We start from the raw sequence: 27,212 nt of genomic DNA on the forward strand, positions 1-27,212 counted from the left end.
TTGGGACACGAGATGCATGGATCAGGCGGGAATGAAATGAACAATCACTATATTTGTAATTATTTTTATTTAAAAGGAAAAAGACAATAAATTTTCTTGAAAGTAATCAATACGCATATGGATGTAATACGCAGATTACAGTTAACATGCGCGAAACATCCGATCATTCTCGTTGCTTATTATTATTTCATGGATGATGTATCACTGTCATGGTAGAGATTTACAACGGCAAACAAAAAAATATTTCTCTGAGATCACGCTATACTGCCTTCAACACACGTTATAGGACGAAGCAGAAGTCCACCAACAAACTATCAGTAGCTGTTCAGGGATACCCTCCATCGGTTCGTTTGGGAATAATAATGAAATTATGATTTATTCGATTTCTTATCGCAGTCACACTTGTTTATGTATAAATACTTTCACAGCGGTGAAGAAGCCTGTGATATGCAATAACCAAAACGTACAACACACAACACAAATTAATACAACAACCCTCAGACGTGCTTTTGGTTTACTCATTTTATTGTCATTCTAACATTTTGGAGTCATAATTGGAACATACATTTTATCAACAGTTTGGCCGCTGTTGGAGGCTTCTAATTTTGTATCTAAATAATAAAGACAGCCTGTGGAACATTCGTACAAGGTGGGCTTATATTGCAAACCTACCCCTATCTTATTTATTGGTGGCAAATGTGATTTCATTTAGCTACAAATGGCATCCTTATTCTATGTAGGCCTTGTTATTAATAATGTTGTAAGACTCGACGATGGGGAATTATATCACAGAACCGGTAGCCTACGAAATAAACTGGAGATGAGCTTACAGCTTGATTGCATTTTTTAGAATTATTTCATAGCAAGAATGGATGCACCTAACTTTACATGCCTTCGTTGTTTTTCGGCCTCTTCTTCCTCCGTCGCCGTTATACAAGTTATACAGGTTAACATCGTCTTTTGCGTCTCCAGTAAAAGTATTACGCCGATCGTTCGCTTTTCATTTCACTTTAAACCATCTTCAGTGCCACTTTAAACCATCTTCAGTAGTCAGATATTTTTTTGTTTTTTACTACAAACGTTCTGCAGCACATACGTTCTAGATTTTTGTACACTTTCACAAACAGGCAATACGTTTAGGTTTTTATGTTGTGTAGGTCAACAGCCATTTCGCCATCACAGAATATTGCTCAAGAGTGTGGAACCCACTCCAAACAGTGTAAGTAGGCTGTTAAGGTTTTTATATTGGTAACGCCACGTAGCGCTCTGTATGAAAATCACTGACTGTGCTGCGTGCTGTCTGAGGCTGGTTGGCATTGTTGTAATATTCGCCATTGTAGTGTTGGGCGGCTGGATTTTAACAGCGCGTAGCGTTGCGCAGTTGGAGGTGAGCCGCCAGCAGTGGTGGATGTGGGGAGAGAGATGGCGGAGTTTTGAAATTTGTAAGAACGGATGTCGTGAACTGCTATATATATTAGGACTATTAAGGTAAATGCATTGTTTGTTCTCTATTAAAATCTTTCATTCGCTAACTATGCCTATCAGTAGTTAGTGCCTTCAGTAGTTCAAATCTTTTATTTAGCTGGCAGTAGTGGCGCTCGCTGTAGTGCAGTAGCTTGAATAACGAATATTTTTGTCAGGTAGGTGATTTGTGAAAGGTATAGGTTAATGTTAGTCAGGGCCATTCTTTTGTAGGGATTATTGAAAGTCAGATTGCGTTGCGCTAAAAATATTGTGTGTCCGTTTAAGCACAGTCTTGTATAATTTTTCTAAGGGGACGTTTCAACAGGACTGACAGCTCATATTGAACGTAGTCAGAGCAGGGAAGCACGAGTAGTACAAAGAGTTTTTGACCCGTGGGACGGAAACACACAACGGTCGTTTGAAACGAACCGCGTTCTGTTCGACCACGAGACCCAGAAAAAAAGTAGATGGAGGCGCCCGGGTTTAAGTGCCGTGTTCCTTGACTTCCGAAAGGCGTTCGGTACAGTTCCATACTGCCGCCTAAAGAACGAAATACGAGCGTACCGAATATCAGATCAACTGTATGATATTACTGAAGAGTTTCTGGCAAACAGGACACAACATATCATTCTGAACGGGTAAGTCCTCTGACGTAGAAGTAACTTTGGTCAGGTCCAGAGAGTAGGGGTGGGGAATGTTATACGACCATTACATCTCGCAATATATGCAAATGACCTAGTACGTAACGTATGAAGTTCCATAAGGTTTTTCGCAGATGATGCTTTGTACCAAGAGCAGTCGCGACGCTAGAATATCGTAGCGAAATGCTGAAAACATGCGCATAGAGAGGCAACTGACCCTCAACATAAGCAAATGAAACGTTTTACGAATACATGGCCAGAGAGACTCTTCATTGTACGATTACACAATTGCAGAACTGCGCGATTTGTAGTGGAACAGTTGCATAAACTTATTCGCGAGTTAGGCAGGTGACACAGAGATTCATTGGAAGAATCCTTAGGAAATGTAGTCCGTCAATAAGGAGCTTACTAAACACTCGTTCGAACAAAGCTTGAATAATGCTCGTCAGCATGGGCTCCGTACCAGATTCAACTTGCAAAGGAAATAGAGAAGATCCAAAGAAGAGCAGCGCGTTTCGCTACAGATTTCTTTTAGTACGCACGAAAGTGTCACATAGATGATCAACAGACTCCAGTGGAAGACGCTGCAAGAGAGGCACTCTGCATCGCGGCGCGATTTGTTGTTAAAATTTCCAGAGCGCGCGTTCCTAGAAGAGTGGAACAATATTCTACTTCCTTCTACGTACATCTCGCGGAAACACCGTGAAGACAAAATTAGAGCCCACACTAGTTTACCGGTAATCGTTAGTTGTGACTGGGACAGGATAGTTATACACAAAGTACCCTCCGCCACACACCGCAAGGTGGCTTGCGGAGTAAGGATGTGGATGTAGATGGCAAAGAAATTGGAGTGGTAGATACACGAGGACGGACGGAAACTATTCAGAGACAGCCTACAAAGAAAAGTGCCCTTTGCCATTCATTTCACAGTTTTTGCACATCGTGGATGTAGATGCAGATTCTCACGGCAAGTGAATCCACTGCAGCTACTGCGGCAGTGTCACAAGTTATAGCAAACTGTCGCCGAGTTGCAATGTTATTGTACAATAGTGCTTTTGTGTCTTCTTACTCTTTACTGTATTCTTCGCTTCGTCTTCGTGATAGATTGCAAAGGGTTCGATATGTTTCTTCCGATACTGGCGTACTCACACAACAGATTTCGGAAAAGTTGTCGCACTTTTACATGGATAGCAGCAGACACAGACAGATGTGGCGCAGAAATTCCTCCTCACCGGAGAGGTAGGGGGGGGGGGGGGGGGTGTGTGACTACTGGGAGTCCATGCGGCCGCCATCTACCACAAATATCGCCAAATTCAAAAAGAGAAAAAGACTTACTTTTATTTGCCTCGATTCTTGGACATTTTTGTTTTGAAGTAATTTAGAAACATTCGCCTGGAACCGGTGTGTAATAATGGAATGATGTTTCTATGCTAGCTGTCGTTTATTGATTTCTGTTCTCGAAACTATTTTGTCCTGACATAGTCTCTTATATTGCAACAGTGTTTCATAATTGTTTTCTTCATAATTGGGTCCCCAACCATTAAATGCTGTTTAAGTGTTTCGCGGAAAGGGGCAAGGTTTTCGTGGGGGACTTCTCCACAAATCATTCCGCAGTTAGACAGAGCTACGCCGCACTGTGTAGAACTGTACTTCCATAGAGTTCCACCAGATGGCGATGGCATCGTTTTCACAGTTTGTTGGACTTACATTTATACACACACACACACACACACACACACACACACACAGACAGACACACACACAGAGAGAGAGAGAGAGAGAGAGAGAGAGAGAGAGAGAGGGAGAGAGAGAGACAGATGCTACGTACCACACCCTCCCCCCTACCTCCCTCCTACAAACTATCGTATGGCCGCCCTGGGTTACAAGATGGAGAATTATTTCATTCATTCATTCTCAATACCCATTTCTTCCATAACAGACTGCCTTTGATTATTTTTATTGATTTTGTTTGTGGCCAGAATCTAATAAGTGCCATAAATGTCATCGCGCTACACGCATATACTAATTCAGAGCATTCTTCGATGACATTTTAGGTACTTTCAAAATCCAAAAGTTTTACTAAATGAATGTTTTCAGGATACTGTTAAGTACAACAAACAGTGAAGTATTGCGGTTAATTTTAGACCCAACATTGTTCATCTCCTTCAGTGCTTTTTTAGACCCCCCTCCCCCCCTACATCCGGCGCTGACTGTTCTTTGGTCTCCTCAGCAATTCTGGAACGAACACGTAAGGTCGGTAGTAGGGAAGGCGAATGGTAGGCATCGGTACATTGGGAGACAAAATGTAGCTCATATATAAAGGAAATCGCGTATAAAACCCGGGTGCGACCGATTCTTGAATACTGCTCGAGTGTTTTGATTCCCCTCCAGCTCGGGTTAAAGGAAAACAACGAAGCAATTAGAGGCGTGCTGCTGATTTGGTTACGGCTAGGTTCGGCCAGCACGTGAGTATTACGGAAATGTTCCGCGAGGTCGAATAGGAATCCCAGGAAGGAAGACGACGTTAAGTATCGCGAAACACTGTTGAGAAACAGTGAACTGACATTTGCAGCCGAACGAATCTACTGCCGTCAACGAACATTCCATGGAAGTACCATGAGTACAAGACATGAGAAATTAGCTCTGGTACGGAGACTTATAGATAGTCGTTTTTCTCTCGCTCCATTTGCAATTGGAATAGGAAGGAAACGACTAGTCGTTGTACAAGGTACCCGCCTCCACGCACCTTGTGGTGGTTAATAAAGACTGGCTGTAGATGTACACTGAAGAGCTAAAGAAACTGGTACACCTGCGTAATATCGCGTAGGGCCCCCGCGACACACACAAGTGACGCAACACGACATGGCATGGATTCGTTAGTCGAGCTGGAGGCAATTGACATCATGAATCCTGCAGGGCTGTCCATAAATCCGTAAGATTGTGAGGGAGTGCAGATCGTTGCAAGGCACAGCACGTTGCAAGGCATCCCAGATATGCTCAATAATGTTCATGTCTCCGAAGTTTGGTGGCCATCGGAAGCGTTTAAATTCAGAAGAGTGCTCCTGGAGCCATTCTGTAGCAACTGTGGACGTGTGCGGTGTCATATTGTCCTGCTGGAACTGCCCAAGTCCGTCGGAATGCACAATGCACACGAATGGATGCAGGTGATCAGACAGGATCCTTACGTACGTGTCACCTGTCAGAGTCGTATCTAGACGTATCACGGGGCCCATATGTCTCCAAGTGCACACGCCCCACACCATTACAGAGCCTCCATCAGCTTGAATAGCCCACTGTTGACATGCAGGGTCCATGGAGTCATGAGGTTGTCTCCATACCCGTACACGTCCATCCGCTCGATACAATTTGAAATGAGCCCAGTATGGGTGTTGGCCGCGCAGCATAAGCCGAGCGGTCTCAGGCGCTGCAGTCATCGACTGTGCGGCTGGTCTTGGCGGAGGTTCGAGTCCTCCCTCGGGCATGGGTGTGTCCGTGATGTTTCGTTGAATGGTTCGTACGCTGACTTTTGTTGATGGCCCAGCATTGAAATCTGCAGCAATTTTCTGAAAGGTTGGACTTCTGTCACGTTGAACGTTTGTCTTTAATCGTGGTCGATCCCGTTCTTGCAGGATCTTTTACCAGCCTCAGCGATGTCGAAGAATTGATGTTTTACCTGATTCCTGATATTCACGGTGCGCCGGCTGTAACACCACGTTGAAACTCGCCTAAATCTTGATACCTTGCCGTTGTAGCAGCAGTAACCGATCTAACAACTACGCCAAACACTTGTTTTACATAGGCGTTGCCGAGCGCAGCGCCGTATTCTGCCTGTTGCATATCTCTGTATTTGAATACGCATGCCTATATCAGTTTCTTTGACGCTTCACATACCAATACGTTCAGAAAAGACATACTAAAACCTATATTTTTTTGGACCGTACAAATGTCTCTTTTGCTTTTGTTGTTGGCAACCGAAATTTCATGCCTTCTTTACATCTCTCACTGCCATTGATTTTGCTCCTAAAATGGCAAAACTCTATTTCTAGTGCTGCATTTCCCAATCTAATTGCCTCGGCTTCACCTGATTTACCTCGACGACGCACCGTTACATTTATTTTACCTATTGATGACCGTTTCGTAACCTGTTTTCAAAACATTGTTTGTTCCGTTCAACTGATCTTGCAAGTCTATTGCCGAATTGCGCCATCATTATACCGATTTTTTTCTGTTTCTACTCCCTGAACTTTTATTTCCTTTCCATGTTCCTTCTTAGTTCTCATTACTATTTGCTCACTGTAAAACTAGAATGATGTGAGGGGGAGGGGTGGCGATATGCAAGAACCCTGTCATTTTGTTTGATTCCTATTACTTTGGCTGGTGTCTCCGCAAGCTATAGGATAAGAAGCGCTCTTTACAAGTGCTCACGTTTAATCGTAAAGGTGTGTGTCCGTTAGCTAGTAAGCTGCTACGAGCCACTTGTAGAAGCTACTTTTGCAAGTCTGTAAGTCCTTTGACGTGGAAACGCCTCTAACAATTTGACTTCCCCTAGTTTTGGCAACTTCCAGAAGTATCTTCCACAAGTAAGTGAAAACTGTTTGTTACAACTTGCTGCGTTTACTTTCCGAACTCGGCAGTTACTGAAGTTTCTCTCGAACTTGCAGAAGTTTTGTGGGTTCAATACCGAACCCGTGAAAGAATGCAATTCTTAATTCAGAAAGTAGAGTGCTTTCCAGTGTTGTGGTATACGAAGCGAGTCGATTTTAAGCATGGGGCTGTCAAGCAGGACACGCTGGAAAATGCTGCACCAGATTCTGAGGCAACAAATCCCGAAATACGCAAAAAAGGAAAAAAAAAACCCGAACTGAGCTCTCTTTTCTTGAAACTTCAAGATGTATGCCTCTGTACCCACTTCTTCATCCAAACACTTATTTCCATTAAATATCATTTAATTTATTAGTTTATAAAATTTCTATTAAATTTGGTTTTGCGTAATAGCGTTTCATTGATAATAATAATAATAATAATAATAATAATAATAATAATAATGCGACAACAGTGAATCTGGTTTCTAGGCACGATATTGGAAACTTCCACCTGACTATCTCACGATGGAGATCTACAGTGAGAATGCTTCTGTAAGCACTTACTTCATGAAATGTAATGAGGTCTGCAGATAATTCACTTCATTGGTGAATTCGCAGGGTTACGTTACGTGGCAATGAAAGCGATGCATTATCATCTCATTAATGCTGCAAAATTCGTTAATGACAATGATTAAAAACGACAACGTGCTGCCGGAAATGCATTTTTTCGAACGTGACAGAAGACACAGGCTTCCCAAGCGACTTGCAGAAGTAAATTTGCGCAGGAATTTGTTATAATATAAACACTTTAACAAGTACGCGTAAAAGTTAACTGCTACTGGATACTACATGCTTCGTGCGATAGGTGAGTTACGAAAAGCACAGTTAAGAAAAGAATAAATGTTTGGGTGAAATAGTGGTTACAGAGGCGTACACATTTAAGTTATCAAAAGACACTATGGAACGAAGTGAAATCAGAGAACTTTGCTAGGATTAAAAACTTTCTGACAGCGAAATATGTAAGTTTCGAACATCTCTTTTCTGTTGTACAGTCAAATATTCTAAAATAGGATACAAAAATGCGGCAAACTGTATCACCGATCTTTTAATTGCTCTTCGATTTTTGCAAACAGCGTTTGTTAGATTTATTATAAATGTAATGTATTTATGTTTCTGCAAATGTGAAAGTATCCGTAGAATTTAAAGACATCTGTACTGTCATTCAACTTGCCTTTCTGTTAGTACAAAGTAATCGGTAAATATGTTCACACTATCTTGTCGGCGGTGGACAGTTATATTTCCTTAGCGGTCTACTTAACTGGGAGTGCTTCACATGAAAGAACGTGCAGAAGTAGCTTAGGCATGCGATTAGCAGAAGTTTACTTGCTAGTGGATACACGCTCTTAATTTAGCAAGTACTAATGAAACTTTTAATGCGGTATACGGAATACCATTAATGCGAAAAAAAAGCTACTTGTATTCCCGCGCGCGTTTTGGATTGGTCGGATGGCGCACCAATGACAGACGGCTGACGCTGCTTTTGTGACGTGTGCTGCGCGGCGGGGTTGTACTCTGGCACCTTGCCCCCCACCTCCCACCACCTACACCCCTTCCCCTCGTCTGGCTGTCCCGCCTGCAGCGCTGCTATTCAGACTTTGCGGCGGGAGTTGTGCAAGGACCCTGGGCGTGCAAGTGTGTGTGCGTGTGTGATTGTGTGTGAGTGCATGCGTGCAAAGTGCTCAGAAGAGAGAACGGGACGCAGGGCAGTCGCTCCAAGGAATCGTCATCGCCACCGAAACGGTCCAGGTGCGTTTTGGGCTACCTTTCCTACTAGAACACTGCGTTGGCCCAGTGCCGCGGCACTCCAAAGCACACAAGCCAGCGCAGCGCGAGTTTCTCGGTTGTGCGGTCGGCCTGCGCCTTTCATGCTCTTTGTTTCCGGCGTTGCCGGCGCCACGCCATTCGCTAAGTGCCTTCCGTCCTGTGTTGCTGCCGGCTATAGGTTATATTTTTCGTCGTTTCTACACGTCGACAGCACCAATTAGTTTTTGTACGAGCATTCCTAGGGGATGTACATTTCCAGTAAAGTGTTCACTCGTTGGGTGCTGTGTTAGTTTTTGTACGTCACTGTGCGTATGGGTGCCAGGCTCTTTCTTTATCTCGCCGTGGTGCCTGCTGCTTTTTTATGTTTTTCTCTTCGGACCTCTTTGGACGGCGATGACGAAACGGGATGTGGAATTCGTTCTCACGGTAACTAAGAGGACTAAGTTGTTTATATATGTTATCGTGTGGTAACTGCCAAGATTTTTTACAGGCATTTGTGTAGTTGCATGTTGGTGTAGGATTGTCACGTGGCCATCCTAGCTTTCAGCAGACCACTGGCGTGTTTCAGGAAATGTTGAAAGCTTTGCCTCGTTTTGCAAATGATGTCGTATTATTTCTCTTGGACATTGCCTCCGCCAACTGAATGGAAACACTTCACTTTACATAAATTTCAGTGCCTGTTGATCTGGTATCGGGAAAGAATTCCGTTACGTAAAGGGCGTGACCTTGGTGTTGTTGCTTTAGAACATAAAACGCTGATTCAGAAGGACCTGTGTCTTTTGTCACGTTCGAAAAATGCATTTCCTGCAGCGCGTTGTCGTTTTTTCTAATTGTCACTGACGAATTTTGCAGTATTAATGAGTTGATAATGCATCGCTATCATTGCCACGTAACGTAACCCTGCGAATTCACCAATGAAGTAACTTATCTGCAGACCTCATTACATTTCATGATTTTTCTCTTGCAGCCTGCAATAGAGTTATATGATGTAAAAGTACAGCCGATACGGTTTATGAACCGTCGTTTATATATATTAATCTGCACCATGGTAGTCGAAGCAAGATGCAATGCCTCGGGTGGTACAAGGTATACAATGTGCCGGTAGTCAGGGTATGGGCGGGGCTTTGAATGGATTCGGCATCTTGTGGAATTCAACTAGAGGTCAAGGAACTCGCCGTTACGTAACAGGAAGTTGGCATGCCGGTTCATCAGTCCTCACTTTGCCCTAGTGTCCCTTAATTGCTTTTCATACTGGTATCGTGCATGGGTTGTCCCGGTGGGGGGGGGGGGGGCTGTCCAGTTCATTCATCTACATAAATTTAAGTGAAGTTGGACAATAAGTTAAATACATAAATAAAACATAAGTTATGGAACGTGCATGCTGATACTTATGTCTAGAGAATTCCAAAACTACTGTCAGCTCTCCATTAAATTTTGCTGGCTCTCGTTAGTCGGAAAGAATGACATCAGGGTACCACCCTTTGTGGTGACATTCAGAAATGTCCGAGATGGTCTCGTTTTCCATCGCAGATCTCAGGCGTGCAGTTTTCCTATAGAAAACATTTAGCAAGAGAGCACATTGACTGCAGGGAAGTGACTGTCAGTCCTAAGTTTCTGAAAACAGTGGCGAGTCTCACTTGTTATAACGGGGGATGACATGTATTTTTAGTTAGCGGCACTTTTTTTTACCAGCCCTTTTTTTTCGCGTTTTAAATAGCTCTTTCATGGTAGTATACGTTTAAGAGATATACATTGACTGCCTTTTCAGTTCTATGGATTTTGTTAATTCTTTAATTGCCTGTGGGTAATTGTGGCCCCATTATCACGAATAAAACTGTTAATTAATAATCACTGACATTCTTTATATGGGCACTTTAAAATGTTCCCAGAACCTCGCTATGGTTAATAAGTTTTACTTCCTTCTGCTTTGATGAATAATGACAATGACACTTAATGTCCACCCCCATAAAATTATTTCTTATGATCTGTGAGTGGTACGAATTATTCTAAATTAATACTATCTGCAAAACTTCAAGCTAGCCTCTAGGATTGGTAGAAATTAAAATCTTATTTTTCTGATGAGAGATGGGCAGAAAATGGCTTTTTTGAATGTTGCTAAATTTGTATCACAGTACACTCCTAATTGCACTCAACTAGGTTGTGTGTGTGTGTGTTTTGAAATGGGGTAGGTTGGTTTATCGAAGTGTTCTCTTGCTTTGTATGAGCTATTATGGTGGTGAGATGACACACTTGTAAGTATTTTTTTGGGGGAAAAGGCAGATTTTGCACTGTGTTGTGGGAGACCAATGATCAATCTCTGTTTACCTGAGGCATGACAATAAAAATAGATTAGGTGCTATAAAATTACCTGCTTCTGTGTACTGCTGCAGTTAGTATGTAGTGTTTCAATAAAATTCTGTTGGGCAATTTTTGTTGCTGTGTGGAATGTTAGACAACCAGTTTCAGTACGTTATCCATTTCGTATTGAGCTGTTGCCAAAACCTTGCAGTGCTGCACTATATATAAAAAAAAAAACTGCAAAGTCTTTTGAACAGTCTTTGATTTCTTATGTCTGTGAATGCTTAACTGTGCACTACCTTGTTAAGTCATTTTGATTGGATTCTAAGGTGAAGTGATTTATTGGAGATAACAAAATCTAGTGTTTGTAGTGATAAAGAATGATCAATAAAATATGCTTGTATGGTCTGTTGGTTGCAGTTTTGCTTATCACTTGACTTACATCATAATTATTTTGAGTTCTGTGCAGTAACTTGAGAGCAGACTTTGAGGCCATCAACCACAAACTGCCAAATATGTGAGACTTGTCTGTTTTGTAGCTCTGCACAGCAGTTAGGCTACAGTGTAGTTCTGGACTCCCCATCCCACCATGTACTGATCTGACTTATCCCATAGGTGGAAGTCTCAGATAGATTTGCAAGACAAGTGCTTGGTTGTGAGTTGAAGCAACCAATAAATGTGAACATGGGGTAAAGATCGTGGTAACAGATTGATTTGTAGTGTAGCCTGATGCCTGCGTTCTCACCATATTAAATGCATTTTTTGTTATAAAAGCTAAAATTACAGGGTAAATATAAACCTAAATTTTGTAATAAACAAGTCTTTGGTGAATGTTTTCTCTTATCTCTAACTCTCACACAGCCTAGATAGTCTCATGCCTGCAGTATTGAGGTGTAGTTGATGTATGCTGTTTACAAACAGATACATCATTCATACACTATAACATGCAGATGTTTGCACAAAGGTGATAATATAATCATCACCTTTCAGTATTATGTGTTAATATAATTAATATATAATACTGAATGGAATAGATTAATTGTCTGCAATGGCTATATTTATTGGATTAAAAACTCTCACAAGCAGTTCCACAGCTTTTAACTTGCATCTTCCGGTGTCTATACAGAAATTTTTATAAATTAATATTTTGAATGTAGTTTTACACATCGCTCGATTAAAGTCATAATTATTTTTAAGTGTGTGTTAATTTCTGTGCAGTATCTTAAGAAAAAGTTCTTCAATTAGGCTGGTGTGTGAGAAACACATGTAAGCATGTCAGCTTCTGGCAAGTTCAACCGACAGCGTAATCTTCTTCCTTTCAATAAGTGGTGGGTGCAAAACATTAACAATTTCATTCAGTGTGTTTTTACACATTAATTTTATTAGTTTTCATCATTAACTGCGTTTATTTTAATTCTCCAGTCACTCCAGGAACCAATATTTTCCTGCATAACACTTACCAGGGGCATTGTCCGTTAATTGACATGGGCCCATTGGAACATATTTTAATCAGTCAAGTGATGACAGTTCATCAACATATTAACACACACCAGTCCTGTTCGTGTCATTTGTTTCATGTTAAATGGGACAGCACCAAACTCTTCTATTTTAGTCATTTTCTGATTACTAATTCAATTTCTTTGTGTTTATAGACTGGACATCATTGATGATGGTTTTTACCAGTTGAAGGCTGAGAACTTTGCAGCCACACTAGTTGTTACTCTGTGGCATTCTGTGATTGCTCCCTATACCTTATGACAGCATTATAAGTAACCATCTTTTGGTATGAAATTATGAACTTTATTTATTATAAATGAATAGGTCTGTTCTTGGTTGTGCATATGTGATCCACACGTGTAGTTTCTTAACCAGATGCATAATAATTTCTTCCTTATTTACATCTATTCAATCAGCACTTTGAAAATATTGTGGATAGCTTTCTTTCCCCATTATTAAGGTATTAATTTGTTAAATTTCTGTACAGACATATACACTAGAAGATGCAAGTTGCGAAACGAGGTGTGAGTGTGTCTGACTGCAATAAATACACCTATTGTGGAATATTGACCGTCTCATTCAGTTTTATATTTAAAAGTTTTATCATCTGCGTGAATGCTTGATCAATCATGTATAATTACTTTAGACGTGGTTGCCTTAGCTTTAAAATTGCCTTACCCACTCTGCCCAAAAGATCAACCCAGAACATTGCATGCACTAAAGTGTTGTGAGGTTGGCACTTTCCAGCAACGTGTGGTTCTGTTTCTTGTGTAAGCTGATAATTAGATACAAGCCAGTCTTTGTGAAGCCTCTGTACATTGTCTTCGTAGTTATTTTAGTTTATGTACAGATTATAACATTATTGACCACTGTATTAAAATTGGCTCCTGCCCTTAATTCTTTTATAATATACTTTTACCCACGTGTTTCCTGTAATGCTCCCAAAAATGGTGGTGCTTGCACCCATGTTAAAGTTGCTACATAGCCTCAGTTATTCCTTGGCACAATTTTTGCTCTGTCTTGTAGTTTTTTCAAGGTGCTTTATAAATTTTTTAACATCGTTCTTTCAGTCCTATTCTTGCAAATCTTTTGCCAAGTTTTGCATTTGCCTCTCACACAGTGTGGAATCTGCCCTTGAAGGTATAGCAGAACTATGAAATTTCGTAAGTTCACAAGTGCAGGAAGGAAGTAGCTTTTATAATTTGTATAGATTAAGATAACCAACTCAGAAGTCCATACTCTGTTTATCCCTAGTGCAAAGATTTATTAGGTTTACAGTACTGACATTGTTTACATAGTGGAACAGTAGACTTACACGTGATAACTTTCATTTTGTGTGTCATTTGTTGTGGATTTCAAAGGAAATAAGCACTTGAGGACCTTTAACAAATGATATGTTTGGTTAGTTAAGGTGGTACCGAAATAAAATTTTAACGTAAACAATTTTTCCGAGGTCACTGTGAAATTCACTTTAAGAAACAACTCTCATTTTTAAAAGTTAGGACTTCAAGTAGCTGTTATGAAGGGAAGCAACTATAGAAACAAGTATTAAGAATTGTAAGTCTTTAATGCTAAAAAGAATTTATTATAAAACTGGCAATTAGTATTTGTGTTGTTAGTGATAATTTCGATTAAAAAAAAACTAACGAAAGCCTTCTCAATTCGTCACCCTTTGCCTTGAAGAAGCTGTAGTATAGAGGAACCATTGTGCGCAAATATGCACTTCAAAATGGTTATTGTAATTTAATGGAAATTGTGAGAATGCTTTGTAGCCCTTCGGGTTAGCCCAACGACACTTCCATCGAATACATTAGTGTCACAAAAAGACTAAAGCATGTATAACATTGTCCAACCACATATCTAGTAGCGAGGCTCATGGAGGAATAAAGGTTTCTTTTTCTTTTTTAGGGATGTTCGTGTTATTTACAGCTTCTGGTGTATTGAAATTACTTTAAAATGAAATACCAAAATTATAGAAACAGGCGTGTCAACAGTCAAAGTGCAGTTATCTGATGTCTTGTGACCATTGGATCACATGCCAATGTTGTGGACAACCCTTACGATAAAATGACAGGAACTGATTACGACAAACTGTGAGTCAGGTGTTGGCAGTCACCCAGAATGCAGTTTTGTAAATAAAGTTCTATTGGTTCAAAATTTTATCATGTCTTCATTTTCAGCAAAATTGGTAAGACATACCAAAAATGAGTGTGTCTGGGATTGTTCATGTGCCTAGTGCAAGTCTTCCTATTTGATGCCATTTTGGAGACTTGCTTTGATGAAGATGAGATGAAATGTTTAGGGCAAAAGATGCCTAATCACAAGTGAAGAAATCCCCAAGCCAGCTGTGAATTAAACCCAGGACCCCATGAACAAGGCAGTGAGCCTAATCACTGATTTGTGAGCCACGGGCATGATACATATAAGTATGTTATTGCTATGATGAACATATATCATAAGCTAAGCTGGACACAAATTGAATTTTCGTGTTAAGATTAGTTTGCTTCACCAAGTCTCGGCATAATTATCACATTCCGCCCTAAGCTAGTCTTCGGGTATGCTACAGATCAGTGTGTCGGCACACTTAGTTTCTTTTCCCACTTGTGTTGAAAAGAAGTGGAATTAATTTGTATATTAGATTTGTGGTTCTCATTAGCTGATGTATACTACCATCTAATTAGCAGCAATTGACATCAAGGGATTTCCAATATTGGCAAATGAGACAAGAGCAGCACACTTTGGTCTCGTGTCACAGAATGCACAAAATTAAAAAAAGATATTGACACATTTATTGGCTTGTCTGACTCTAAACCAAACTATTTATCTTCAAGCCTTATTGAGACGACGTGCTACATTAGTCATCACAACATCTGTTTCAAAAATTCCTGCCAACAGTGGTGTCATTGGTCAAAACATAACTGAGATATAGCAAAGCCCAGATCACTCGAGAGTGTCGAATTCTTTGGGACATTTGTGTAGCTTGGCAAAGAATGAGCCCAATTCTGGGATAGGGTAGTTGTATTTTATGTACTTAATTTGTTCAGAGAGTCAGTTGAAGGTAGACAGTTTGGTATGCAATTAGCTTTCAGCAATGTATTACAGTTTAGCTCCATCTATATACTTGAGTTTTCTGCCCCAAATCTTTGTATTCTCCTTTCTTGTCAGTTTGGCCGGCGAGCATATTCTCGTATTTCTCTTAATCGTTTAAAGCCAAATATATGAAATTCCAAATGTCCAAAAGTACTTTACAGATTAATGGGCAGTCACTAGATTGTTTTCATTGTGTTTGCCTGCAGTACAACTGAATATTCTTTAGTGTGCATTGTGAATATTGTAAAAAATTGAGTGAACATCTTGCAGAACCCTCTTAAGGTAGACAGGTATTCTTACACTCATTACGTGTGCTCCATCTTGGTCAGCGAGAAGGGTTAACTCCGATGAACTCTTAAATTAACAACCACAGTATTAGTTGTAAACATATCAGGCGATGGAGACTCCGGGATAGAGCAATAGCAGATGCATTAAGTGATATATGTGGGCACTGGTAAACTGTGTTGCAAATAGGATTGGTACTAACTGAAGTAATACTTGATGCTGAAGTTTTACTGCACAAATAGCAAGAATGTAGTAGTTCGTAAACTTTCCTCTTTCCATGATTTGTGGGAGTATTAAGTCATAAATTGTTTCAGAAAGGTTTGAAATTTATATATAAATGTTTGTTTGATGCCGCTCAATATCCTTATTGTTAGTCATTGGATGTATGTATGAATGTATTATTGGTAAGTAGCGTGTTGCGACTTATGCTGAAGCCCACTTTGACCCGGACAAGTTTGTCAGTAAGCAAAATTGGTGCATTAGGGGGACTGAGAATCCGTATTTCGTGATTAAGAAGTCTCTTTTCATCCCAAACGGGTGATTATGTGGTGTGCAATGTCCAGCCACAGAATAATCGGTGTGATATATTCCTTGATAACACACACTACCAAACGGCACATGAAGGTTTTGGAAGATGATTATCCAAATTGACCCTAATTTCGAGAAGATGCGGTTCATGATAGAAAGAGCTCAACCCCATCGAAGCAGGAGAGTGTTTGATGTCCTGGAGGAGAACTTTGGAAACTGCATTCTCACCCTGGGGTACCCAGAGGCCACTGGCAAGGGCCTCAATTGGCCAGATTGGCCACCATATTCTCTGGGTATGTAAACATGATGCCTTTTTGTGGGGCTATGTTAAAGACAAGGTGTACAGCAATAACCATTGGCAAGTTGAAAACAACCACTCTTGAGGTCGTAGAGTGCATCAATATTGACACTTCAGCAGGTCATGCAGAATGTCACTATTCGTCTGTGCCACGTCATTGCCAATGATGACTGGCATATTGAGTGTGTCATAACATAAGTATGAATGTCTGTAGTGACATCTAAATGTTTGTAACCAATTAACATGTTTTTCATATAGTTAGTCACCCTGTGTGAGGCTCCATTAGTATCAGTTGAGTTTAGTGGAAGTGAGAAAGGCAGTATTTGTTTAATAAATTTGTTTCAAATTTCTCATAGGGCCTTTTGGGATATTGCTAATTGGTCACTCGTGTGTGTTTCAGTGTTGGTAAGGTAGTGGTGAGCAACCTGCCCGGCCACCTGTGCCTCGAGGACGTGGAGCCTCTGCTCGTGCCTTTTGGAAACGTCCAGCAGCTGGAGAAGGTGGGCACTTCGAGGGATGGTACGACATTCTCCGTGCACGTCACCTACGACACCCACGAGCAAGCCCAGGGGTGAGGATGTGTGCCACTTGCAACATTTCTTTGCAAAATATGTGTATATTTCTACTTTTTTGTTGTTCGCAGGTCCATAATTTACAGATTTCTGTTTGATGATTCCTTTGGAAGAGAGTCTTTTCCCAAGTGTTATCACGTTATCGTACAATGCGGGCTTTCTCAAGGTGGTTGTTGTTTTTGTTTTGCATTAGGATGTAGCCTGATGCATGTTTTTCTGCTTCATGATTCATCTTCCAGTGCTGAAGACATTCAATAAAGGGGACTGAGGCCACAGTGTACCTCTTTCTGACAAGTTCGAGGTGATGCTGTGTAATGCGACTTCAAATGTCACAGCCCCCCTGCCCCGTGGTTTCCTTCTCAGTCATGAAGAACTGCATGTTCGTGATGCATGTGGTGTGCTGATTATGGCTCGCTACATTTTAGCTGACTGCATTTTATATAATAAGAGGGTGCAGTTTGGTTAAAAAACATATCTGCCCTCAATTTTAGGTGGTGATGAACTGAATGTGACGTGTGTTTCAGAATTTTGTTTTGTCTTCTCTTCTACCTAAGCTCTCAGGTTGAAGCTTTTAGTATGTTATAGAACGACTGGCTCGTCCAGTTCCTGTCTTTACGACCCACCAACCTTCTTTTCTGGACTTACCTCGTAGCAGCTGTGCAGATCAGATATCATTTTTTGCAATGGTCTGCCTTGACTCAACTGCTCCATTGTACCGTTCAGAGAAATCGGGTGTGTTCATGTAAAAAGGAATAAAAGGGAGCATATGTAGTCTTATGTTGTTTCAAACTATCCTCATTTCTTGTGCTGCAGCTCAATTCGCTTCACCGTTTCAGTGTACGGGTGCTGATCATCACATGTTGAGTGCCCTCCAGATGCAGCAACAGCAGCTGGAGATATGATCAGGGGCTATAAAGACTTTGGTAACAGCTTTGACTTTATATCAGCAAGCTGATCTGTTTAAAAGTCAATTCACAAAGTCATCAAACTACTTAGGACCAAAGTGCACTGACGTTTGCTACCAAGCTTGTTGTAGTGGTGAAGATTTGGTGCTCTTTGCTTGACTTACCACTGACTTTTCTAATTTTGATCCTTCATTGCTGTTAAATTGTTTTTGTGCTTTAGAATTTCCATGTGTTTTCTGTACTCACAGTAATTATAGAAACATGGTAAAAAACATAGTATTGGGGAAATGAATTTTCTCTCCCTGTGTATAATCTTACTGCTGATTTGTTTTTCCCAGGTTCCTGCTCTTGTGTACAGTAAGTAGGATGTTACTGCTTCTTTTTATAGTTCTTATGTGCGAGAGTTGACCTTTCCCATTTTCCATAGTAAACTTTGGAATAAATGTCACTTATAAAATTTAGAATTTGACAGCATTTTTCTCCATGAGGTGGTATAGCAAAAGTACCAGCACCATAGCAAACCAATGTGGAAGTTTTTTCTTTGTTGTCAAAAGGAATGTATCTTCACACATTGACGTGTTTGGGTTATGTCGCTTTCTTGTCTATAAGCCTTTTTACCATGTTTCTATTGTAATCTCATCAAAATGCTTGAAACTGACTACTTTATACTTTATAGTTAACTTTGAAAGTATTTTGTATGAAGCAGTCTTTATCTCAATAATTATTTCCATAATAAAATTCATTGTGGAAGAAGCAACATGTGACCTCCCTGATAAGAACCTTGCATAAATGTACTATGTACAGGCATGACTATCTGAAGAGGAGAGATGCACAGCATGCTCAGTGTCAAAAAATCCAGTAGGACACACATGGAAACAACGAAGTGATACTGCACTCGTGCCAGAATGACTAAAAACTGCCTTTATGTAAGTTTTTTCAATGCAGATTAAGGAATCCAATAACTTTGTATGTACGTTTAATAAAATGAAGCATTGTTTTTCCCATAAGGCACAGGTAGCTTATTCTTGAATTCTTATTTATTTGAAGAGCATGTTGTGCCAATGGCAACAGCAAAAGTGCTGTCTGTGGGATCAATAAATCACATACCTCTCCATAGGGCGCATCCCTCTTCTCTGTTACCTCCCTGAGTCTGCTGTCAGCACTTGTTATGGTGGCTTAATTTCAAACTACTTGCAACTTTCGCAGTGGGTGTTAACCCATCACAAACTTGGCTTCGTGCAGTGACCCATGTTCTCCTTGACCTCCATTCACATCCTAAAAACAACACTCCAACGTCGCTCATCGCCTTCAATTTCATGACCTTCGTATGGAACTTTGCGATAGTACCTTTTTGTACACTGACTGCTTTGTCTGTGGTGTCTGGTTTGCCTTCATCATTTGTGCCGACATTCTTAGATATCTGCTTCTGGCACACTGCTCAGTATATACAGCTGAGCTCTTCGCCCTGTATCAGACCACGGAGTGCATCCGGGAAACAGACTTTTCAGTTGTGTCCTCTGCTCCGACACACTCAACACCCTTTAAAGTCCCTGTGCGCTGTCCGCTGCACATCCCTTAGTGCAATGGGTCCAGGAAAACTGTCACTTCCTCACTCTTTATGGAGCCACTGTTATGTTTATGTGGGTTCCTGGTGATGACGGTCTGCCAGGAAACGAGGCTGCTGCCGAGGCTGCAGTCCTTGTATCTCAGCCCATTAATTCCTATATTCCCTCCAATGATCTCTGTGCTGCCATCTGTCAACAGGTGGTGTCACTTTGGCATCGCCATTGGTCCTCCTTTCATGGGAATAAGCTCCAGATAATTAAACCTCTCATAGCAACTTGGGAGATCTCTTCTGCGCCCTCTTACTGGGAGAAGGTAATTTTAATTCGGTTGCTTATTGGGAGCTGCCTTTTTAACCATCGTCATTTAAGTGGCACTCCCCCGTTCAAGTTTTAACTGCCTGCCATTTCCAGATAGAATGCCCATTTCTTAGTAATTTACGTTCCTGCTTGGGTTTGCTGTCTTGAGTTATTGGCAGTTTTAACATACGACCCATGGGTGGTCGGCCGCATTTTACTTTTGATCTGCCATAGCAATATGGCGAATGTCATTTAATTTTTAGTTCTCGACCTCTGTTTCTGTTTGTAGTCTTTCAGCCCTTTCTCCAAATCGCTGTTTTTAGCTGTCTTATCTTAAATCTCTTGGGATTGATGTATCGTCATTTTTTAACTCCTTGCTGTCCTCATGTTCTCTATAGTTTTGACTTGGGCACTTGACCCCAGTTGTTTTTGTCCCCTAAAATCAAACAAAACAACCCTCTCCACCATCTTTGCTCTCTTTCTCCACTGTAACATCTCTCCAGAGTTCAGTGGACAAAAATTGCCAGAAATCGGAACCACTCAGTCATATGACAGCCTCTTGATGACTTTGGAGATCATACAATAGCGTAGCAAACCATCCAAACTATTGGTGAGAACACACTTGTTGTATGTGAGTGATATGTGTAAGTCGCAGCTGTGTGATCCGAGTGCCTCTTACCACATAAAACATGTCGGCAATTGCTATCTGTTCGATAGCAGTTGCTCTGTGATGCTAGTTCGATGAAATGACATTGTGATGACTGTACAGATTCATAGTTGCGAGCTGAGGGAAAGGGGTCCTCTTGTATGCATAAAATGGGAAATGAATGGTAGGATAACAGGAGCATCTCTCCCAGTTAATTTTCAAACCACATTTCTTAGTTGCCATTTTCCAGATAGTTTGCCCCAGTAGCTAGGTTGTAAGTGTCTGATTGCTAGGGTCTGGAAAACATAACATCTGTTTTTGTCAAAATTCGCATATATTTTTATCAATATCTGCATTTTCCCCCCATGCCCAAAATGATTAGATTCACAAAATTGAGCATTTGCTATGCTACATGACTGTTTGAAAAGTGCTGAAGGGAAACTTTTGCTGGAATGTTTGCTTTTGCAAGATTTTTTACTGAGATGGCCTTTTTCTTCTTTTGGCTGTATTTGGAATACCAAAATGTTATTTTTATGTGGTGAGAAAGCAGAACATTCCCACTGGTGAAGTGAATGCATCTCTGATTTAGTGTGTTTCCTGGCTTTATTTTTCTTTACCCGCCCAATCTGAGGATTACAAAATCTGCAGAACATTAATTTCAACATTCTGTGGTTTTTTAAATTTTATAACCCATAATTGACAGTACGGATAGAACTGATGAGGCACATGGGGGAAAAATTTTGTTGTGGTCAGAATACTTGACAGGTTTTGTTTCCCATTTGCTTTAGTGCACACGCCAGATACTATATACTGGCAAATGGCTGTCATTGCAAAGAAACTAGAACTGTGACAGCCAGAGGAGAGACGAATGATGTGGAAAAACTAGTCCTGCCTTCCTCTCACTGTACAGCAGCTTGCACTTGGGTTTTGTGAATTAAGACTGATGCATTGTCAAAGGAATTGGTTGGTGCCTTTTGGTGTTGTAAGGGTCAGAATCAAAATGACACAGCACTTGGTACTGGCTACAGTAGTCGCTTGGTGAGATTTGCAGAGTATTGTACATGGGTGATATTTGACATGAACACAGTTCAAAACACCCATCACCTAAGATTGCCACATTAGAAGTGTCCCAAGCTTACCAGTTTTTGAACTTAGCTAACAAACAAATGTGTGTGAAACTCCCACAGAACTGCAACATTAAGTGACTTAAGCAGTAGATAAGGTACACTATCGTTTATACTGATCAGCATGATTTATTATGAGCTTGATGGCTAATTTGTACCTCCTTTCACAATCGCTCATACATTAGCCTGTAGTATCATCTTATGCAGACCATTCAACCATTTGTAGTTAGTACAGCACCACAGCATCAAGCGCACCGATATATCACAGTGTTCATGCACATTTGTGCACATTCTTTCCAAATTGGACTTCACGAGATGGATGATACCAATAATGGAAAATTGTGTATATATCTGATATTTGCATAAATTAAAGCAGTTTCAAACTATTTTGTTGGATATAGTCAACCTTGAAACAATTCACTATGAAATAAGGTGTATTGAGGAATTTTGCAATTTGAGGCAAATTTTGCTTCTATATTTTCATTATCTGCAAAGTGAGAATTTTTATGGTCGCTACTGATTGTTGCACATAGGACCTGGGTTAGATTGCTATAGATAGATTGCCAGTATTGTCATGGATTTTGCCTCAGTGTGAGAGGACTGGAATGGCGTCCACTTGCAATTGAGGAGGTAATCGAATGAGAACTAGCCGGAGATTTCGAAGCCGATAACTGCCGGGAGTGTAGCACAGTAACCCTGTCCTAGCTGCATCTGAGTGGTGCATTTAGTGGACGACTATACAGCCATCGGTCGTTACCAAATAGCCCACGAAGGTGGCGGTGGTGTAGAGTTGGAGCTTTCTGCTACCTCTATACTTGCACAGACGGTGTGGGCTTATCTCGCCACCCCATCAGTAGGACTTGTTCTGCCTGTCTAGATAAAAGATTGTGTTGGTATGTGTGGCCTGTAATTAATGATCAACTTCCTGCCATGGTCTGTTGTTTGACTGAAACTTGCAATTTTAATAAAGGAGGGTCAGTCTATAATAAACTAATTTTCCACGTGTTTGAGGGAGTGGATTGTGGTACAAATCCGAAACTATTGAAGCCACAGAAGTGATTCTGACATCACATTGTAGCTCTACCAGTTGTGCTTTAATTTTGTGCCCAATTGAAAAAAAAAATTACTAGAAGATAAATCCGGGGAAAAATCCAAATATTTTGTTTTGATATAAACACCTTTTATTTAGTCTCAAAAGAAATTCGTTTGTCTTTGAAAAAAATTGAAAAAAAAGAAAAATTGACTACAAATCTCATGCTACTTGCACCATTCTGATTTTTTGTAGCAGCTCAGGTGCAGGGAATGATCAGCAATTAACAAGTATGGAATTTTCGTTGTAGTTTTTATTCTACCTCTAAATTATTTTGCCGACTATGAATTCCTTGACGTCAGTGGTACTAGGTGTAGATCTACTATCCAATATTGCACGTGAAAATTTCTGCCAAACTGGGACTCGAACCCTGATAGCCTACATATCATGAGCAGTCACCTTAACTGCTTTGCTATCTGTGAACATTCCCCCAGACTTCCTCGTGTCATCCTTACATCAGAGACTATAAAATTGGGATTAAGAGTTCTCGTTCGGTACATATTTTTTTGTCTCGCTGTTAGGTAGCAAGTCTATATCTAAGACAGCAAATTGTTTTCAAAGTATTTCGTACAACTGTGGACCATCAAGTGTCTGTTCTTTCAGACACACCTGTACGTTTTTTCCTACCATTTTATGATAGTTAATCAATTGTAATATGTACAGATATTAATGCATGTACAATGTATGAAAGATACTCTTAACCTGCTGAGCACGTGTGAAGTTGTTTACATGCTTTCTGATGACATCAGTCATCACTGAAGCTGCTTTTGAAAATAGAAGATTGATATCGGTTTGTTGTTTGTTCATGTTTGGCATAGAAATAGTTTTCAGATTATACAAGATACCATAAGACACAAAACTTCCCCAAACATTTGCTAAACATTATTCATTTGCAGTACAAGATGAGACAGTCCTGGTACGTCATCACTTCTGACTGCTTAGGACAATGCAATATTGCATTAAATGTTTTCTGGTAAAAGCTGTTCTCACTTTCAAAGAAAAGTTACCTAATTTAAAAACAAGATTTCCAAATTGCTGTGCCTGCTGCACATTCTAACAGAAAAAAGAAAAAATCTTGATGTGTGCTGTCACGAGACAGATTTTAATATTGATGTGCAGTGCTGTCTATGGATGTGGGGCACTGTTAATACCACCTACTAAACCAAAGCACATTTACAAAGGCAGTTTCAAAATGAAATCACGACACTTGAACAATTCTTAAGTTTCTCCCTAAGAAACAATTTGTGGCACCCAATTCTTATGAATTGCAACGAAGGAATACTGTAATTTCAAAATTGAATAAGGTTGCTTTCCCAGTTCAATATTTAAAAAATCGTTAAAGGAGCGTGTACTACTTGCTAGTAAAGGACCATCAACCTATGAAATTTTAAGTTGAGATTCTTTGTCCCAAGGAACCAGCTTTTCCATTTTTAAAACCTCATCTAAACCCTGAAATCTTAGGTATTGTAGCTTATACTGTTGTAAGGCACGTTAAGCTTTGTATATTTACTGGTGGCACCTATGCATTGACTTTAGGATGGGAGCCTATTAATCTGGTTTTTCCTTTCCTTTCTGGGAAAAAATTAAATGAAAGAGACTGGGTGGTTATAATTAAATTGCAGCTACTCACGGAAGTCCAGTATGGACTGCAATTATGATATGGCAGAAATGCTGATGCGTTAATTTGGAATTGATTTACGCTAGTTCAGATTTGGCCACCAAGTGCAAATATGGTGGGTGCTGTACAGATTTTCACCTGGTCCCAAAATTGGAACTTACTTTCTCCAGCATAAATCAGTTTTGCAGTAATATAGTTGAATATCTTCAAAGTTTTGCTGCTGTACAATAATTACAGCCCACACTAGACCTCGGTAAGTAGCTGTATTTTAATTATAACCACCCGGTATAATTGTGAAATTCCAGAAACCATTGTTAATGTGGCTGGAATGTGCTGCTTTTATTTTACTTACTTTGCCAGAAGTGTGCTTGAAACAGTTCCATGCAGTTATCGATTTCAGGTAACTGATATTACTTAAATATCTGGCTGTAAGTGACGTGCACTTACGAGGTGTTTATGAAATGTGTGGAGCTATATCCAGATGGCTAAAAGAGCCAGACTCAAATGAAAATGCTATCTGACATTAAAATAAAAGTAATGAAAGTCTGCAAAAGCTTTGCATTCCTTGCTGTGACCCAGCAAAACAATCTTTATAAGAGAAAATGCGAGGCCAAAAGCTAAAATCTCCCCTCTCGCTGAGACGTCGTGCCATGAGGTTAAATCGACTCACCTTTCTTTGAAGAGACCTTGGCTGCAGACCATTGGAGAGCTGGAAGCGGACTGCCCATCTCACACTAAAACTTCTCCCGCACAACCCTGCAGCCAGGAAAACCCAGAGATGAGGCTTCCACCACCAAGCTAATGCTGGCAACTTTCACACAAGGAGAGCAAACCTCTTTGCCTACCTGAAAATTACTATGTTTTGGCATTCTGTAAGGCTACCGCTGATTCTCTGCAGCAGACTAAACCACTGTACAGCAAAATGAAACACACCAACATTCATTTATTCACTCATGTATGTCATAGAGTTTTGGAATAGCATCCCCTCAGTGAGAGGGGAGCTTTTAGCCTCGCGTTTTCATAGTCGTGAGTTGGGTTAAATATAAAAACATGGAAGACTTACAATGGCGTTATAGACACATTTGTAAGTCTGAAAAGAACCAACATAACAGCCATATGATGCTTGTAAATTGTAGAAAGAAATAGGCTATGGCTAGATTGAATCATAGCTCAGTCTGTAGGATGCAATGTGCTCTGGGAAGCAAATAAAATAACAGGGGACTATAGGACTCTTCCAAGGTTTATGCCATAAGATTAATAATATGTAACTCAAGTCTTAGTTAAATACCTAGGCTCTGGTCATGAAAGTAAGTACTGATTTGACATTTCTTCATTAAAAGCTTTGTTCTTTTATGTAATATAATGTTATTTATTTTGTATCTCGAGAATCCATTATATCTCCATATTGTAATTTAAACCACTGTTTGTAAACACACAAACAAAAAACACAATTCTGCCAGAAAAAGTGAGACGTGTGTGTGCATGTGCATGTTTAAAAATGTGTTACAGCATTGTTGCATATCCAGTTAAAGCCATTGCAGTGATGTCAGCTTAACTTTCTAGCATCAAAGTTTGTTACGGACAGCTCAGTTTCGTAATACTGCTAGCTTGAAATCTGAAAAACAAATCGCCCTTGCATTGAAAGAGTGTGATAGTGTTTGTACTTCATTTAATGTGTGGGTACATACAAGCAATGAGACATAATAAACATCTGACACTAAGAGGTCTAAATTTTATATTAGATATGTGCTGTCCCAGAAGTGAAGTGGAGCTATTGATTTATAAAGATCATTAAAAATGTAAGAAAAGATAGATTGGAGCTTACTGTTTGCAAACAGGCACAATTAAGACACAAGCTTTAGGGCACAGCCTTCTTCAGGAAGATAAAAACACACCACTCATTCACACAAGCAGGCCCATCTTATGCGCACACAACCACTAACCTTGGCAGCTTGGAGTTTGTTAGAGGTGTACTTGCTTGTGTGAATGAGTTGTGTGTGTATTGTCTTTGTTTTTCTGACAGTCTGTGCCCCAAAACTTATGTGTAAGGGTCTTTTAATCAAGCCTGTTTGCAAATTATCATTTGATCTTTATGGTAAGTAGCAGTCTGTCATTTGCTACACCATTGCTATTCAAATCTGGAGTTTCCATAGTTTCAAAAATCTTCAAAAATTGTAAATGATCTCCTCCTCAACGTGTGTAGATTACAGTAACGTGGTCATTTTTATTGTAGTGCCAGAATTGCAGTCTCTACTGGGATACTGACTGTACCGTTGTTGTTACGTTCCAGAGCTGTGCAGCAACTGAATGGTTACGAGATCCAGGGCTGTACCCTGAGAGCGGACCTGGCGATGGAGCGGGGAGGGGGCCGCGGTGGTGGTCGCGGGGGCAGGGGGGGGTGGCGGCGGCGGCAGGGGCGGCCCCGGTGGGCCCGGGGGCGGCGGTCGCCAGGCGGACTTCCCGTTGCGTATGCTGGTGCAGAGCGACATGGTGGGTGCCATCATCGGCCGCCAGGGATCTACCATCCGCCAGATCACGCAGCAGACACGTGCGCGGTGAGTGTGGAAATGAGATACTGTAATTTTGTTATCCATTAAATTACGAGCTTCACTGAGTAGATGCCTGAACACTCCAATCATTTTTGTTGTGCACTGAAGGTGAGTGGTAGATAGTGTAAGTCATTTCTCCTTGTAGTATTGTGTGTACAAATGTTATTCTAGTCTTCAAATTGTGACTGTTTACAACAAACTTCATAAGGGTGTAAATGAACTGTGAAGCTTTTGTCAGTATGTAAAACTATTTAAATAGCAATTGGAGAGCTGTGCTGCAGTAGACTCCACATATTCCCCTAATTATACGCTTTGTACTACAATGAGGAGTTGGCCCA

At 40.5% G+C, this 27,212-nt stretch overlaps 1 protein-coding gene across 1 annotated transcript in view; it reads left to right on the plus strand.

Moving 5' to 3' along the window:
- The window catches only part of LOC126295504 (insulin-like growth factor 2 mRNA-binding protein 1), a 717,023-nt gene that overhangs the window by 640,627 nt on the left and 49,184 nt on the right, over positions 1-27,212 (plus strand). The window contains 3 exon segments of the mRNA XM_049988083.1: positions 16,909-17,079; positions 26,616-26,721; positions 26,723-26,880. Of these exon segments, the coding sequence (XP_049844040.1) occupies positions 16,909-17,079; positions 26,616-26,721; positions 26,723-26,880 (435 nt within the window).

This window comes from Schistocerca gregaria, chromosome 11, assembly GCF_023897955.1.
Source record: "Schistocerca gregaria isolate iqSchGreg1 chromosome 11, iqSchGreg1.2, whole genome shotgun sequence".
Classification (NCBI taxonomy): domain Eukaryota; kingdom Metazoa; phylum Arthropoda; class Insecta; order Orthoptera; family Acrididae; genus Schistocerca; species Schistocerca gregaria.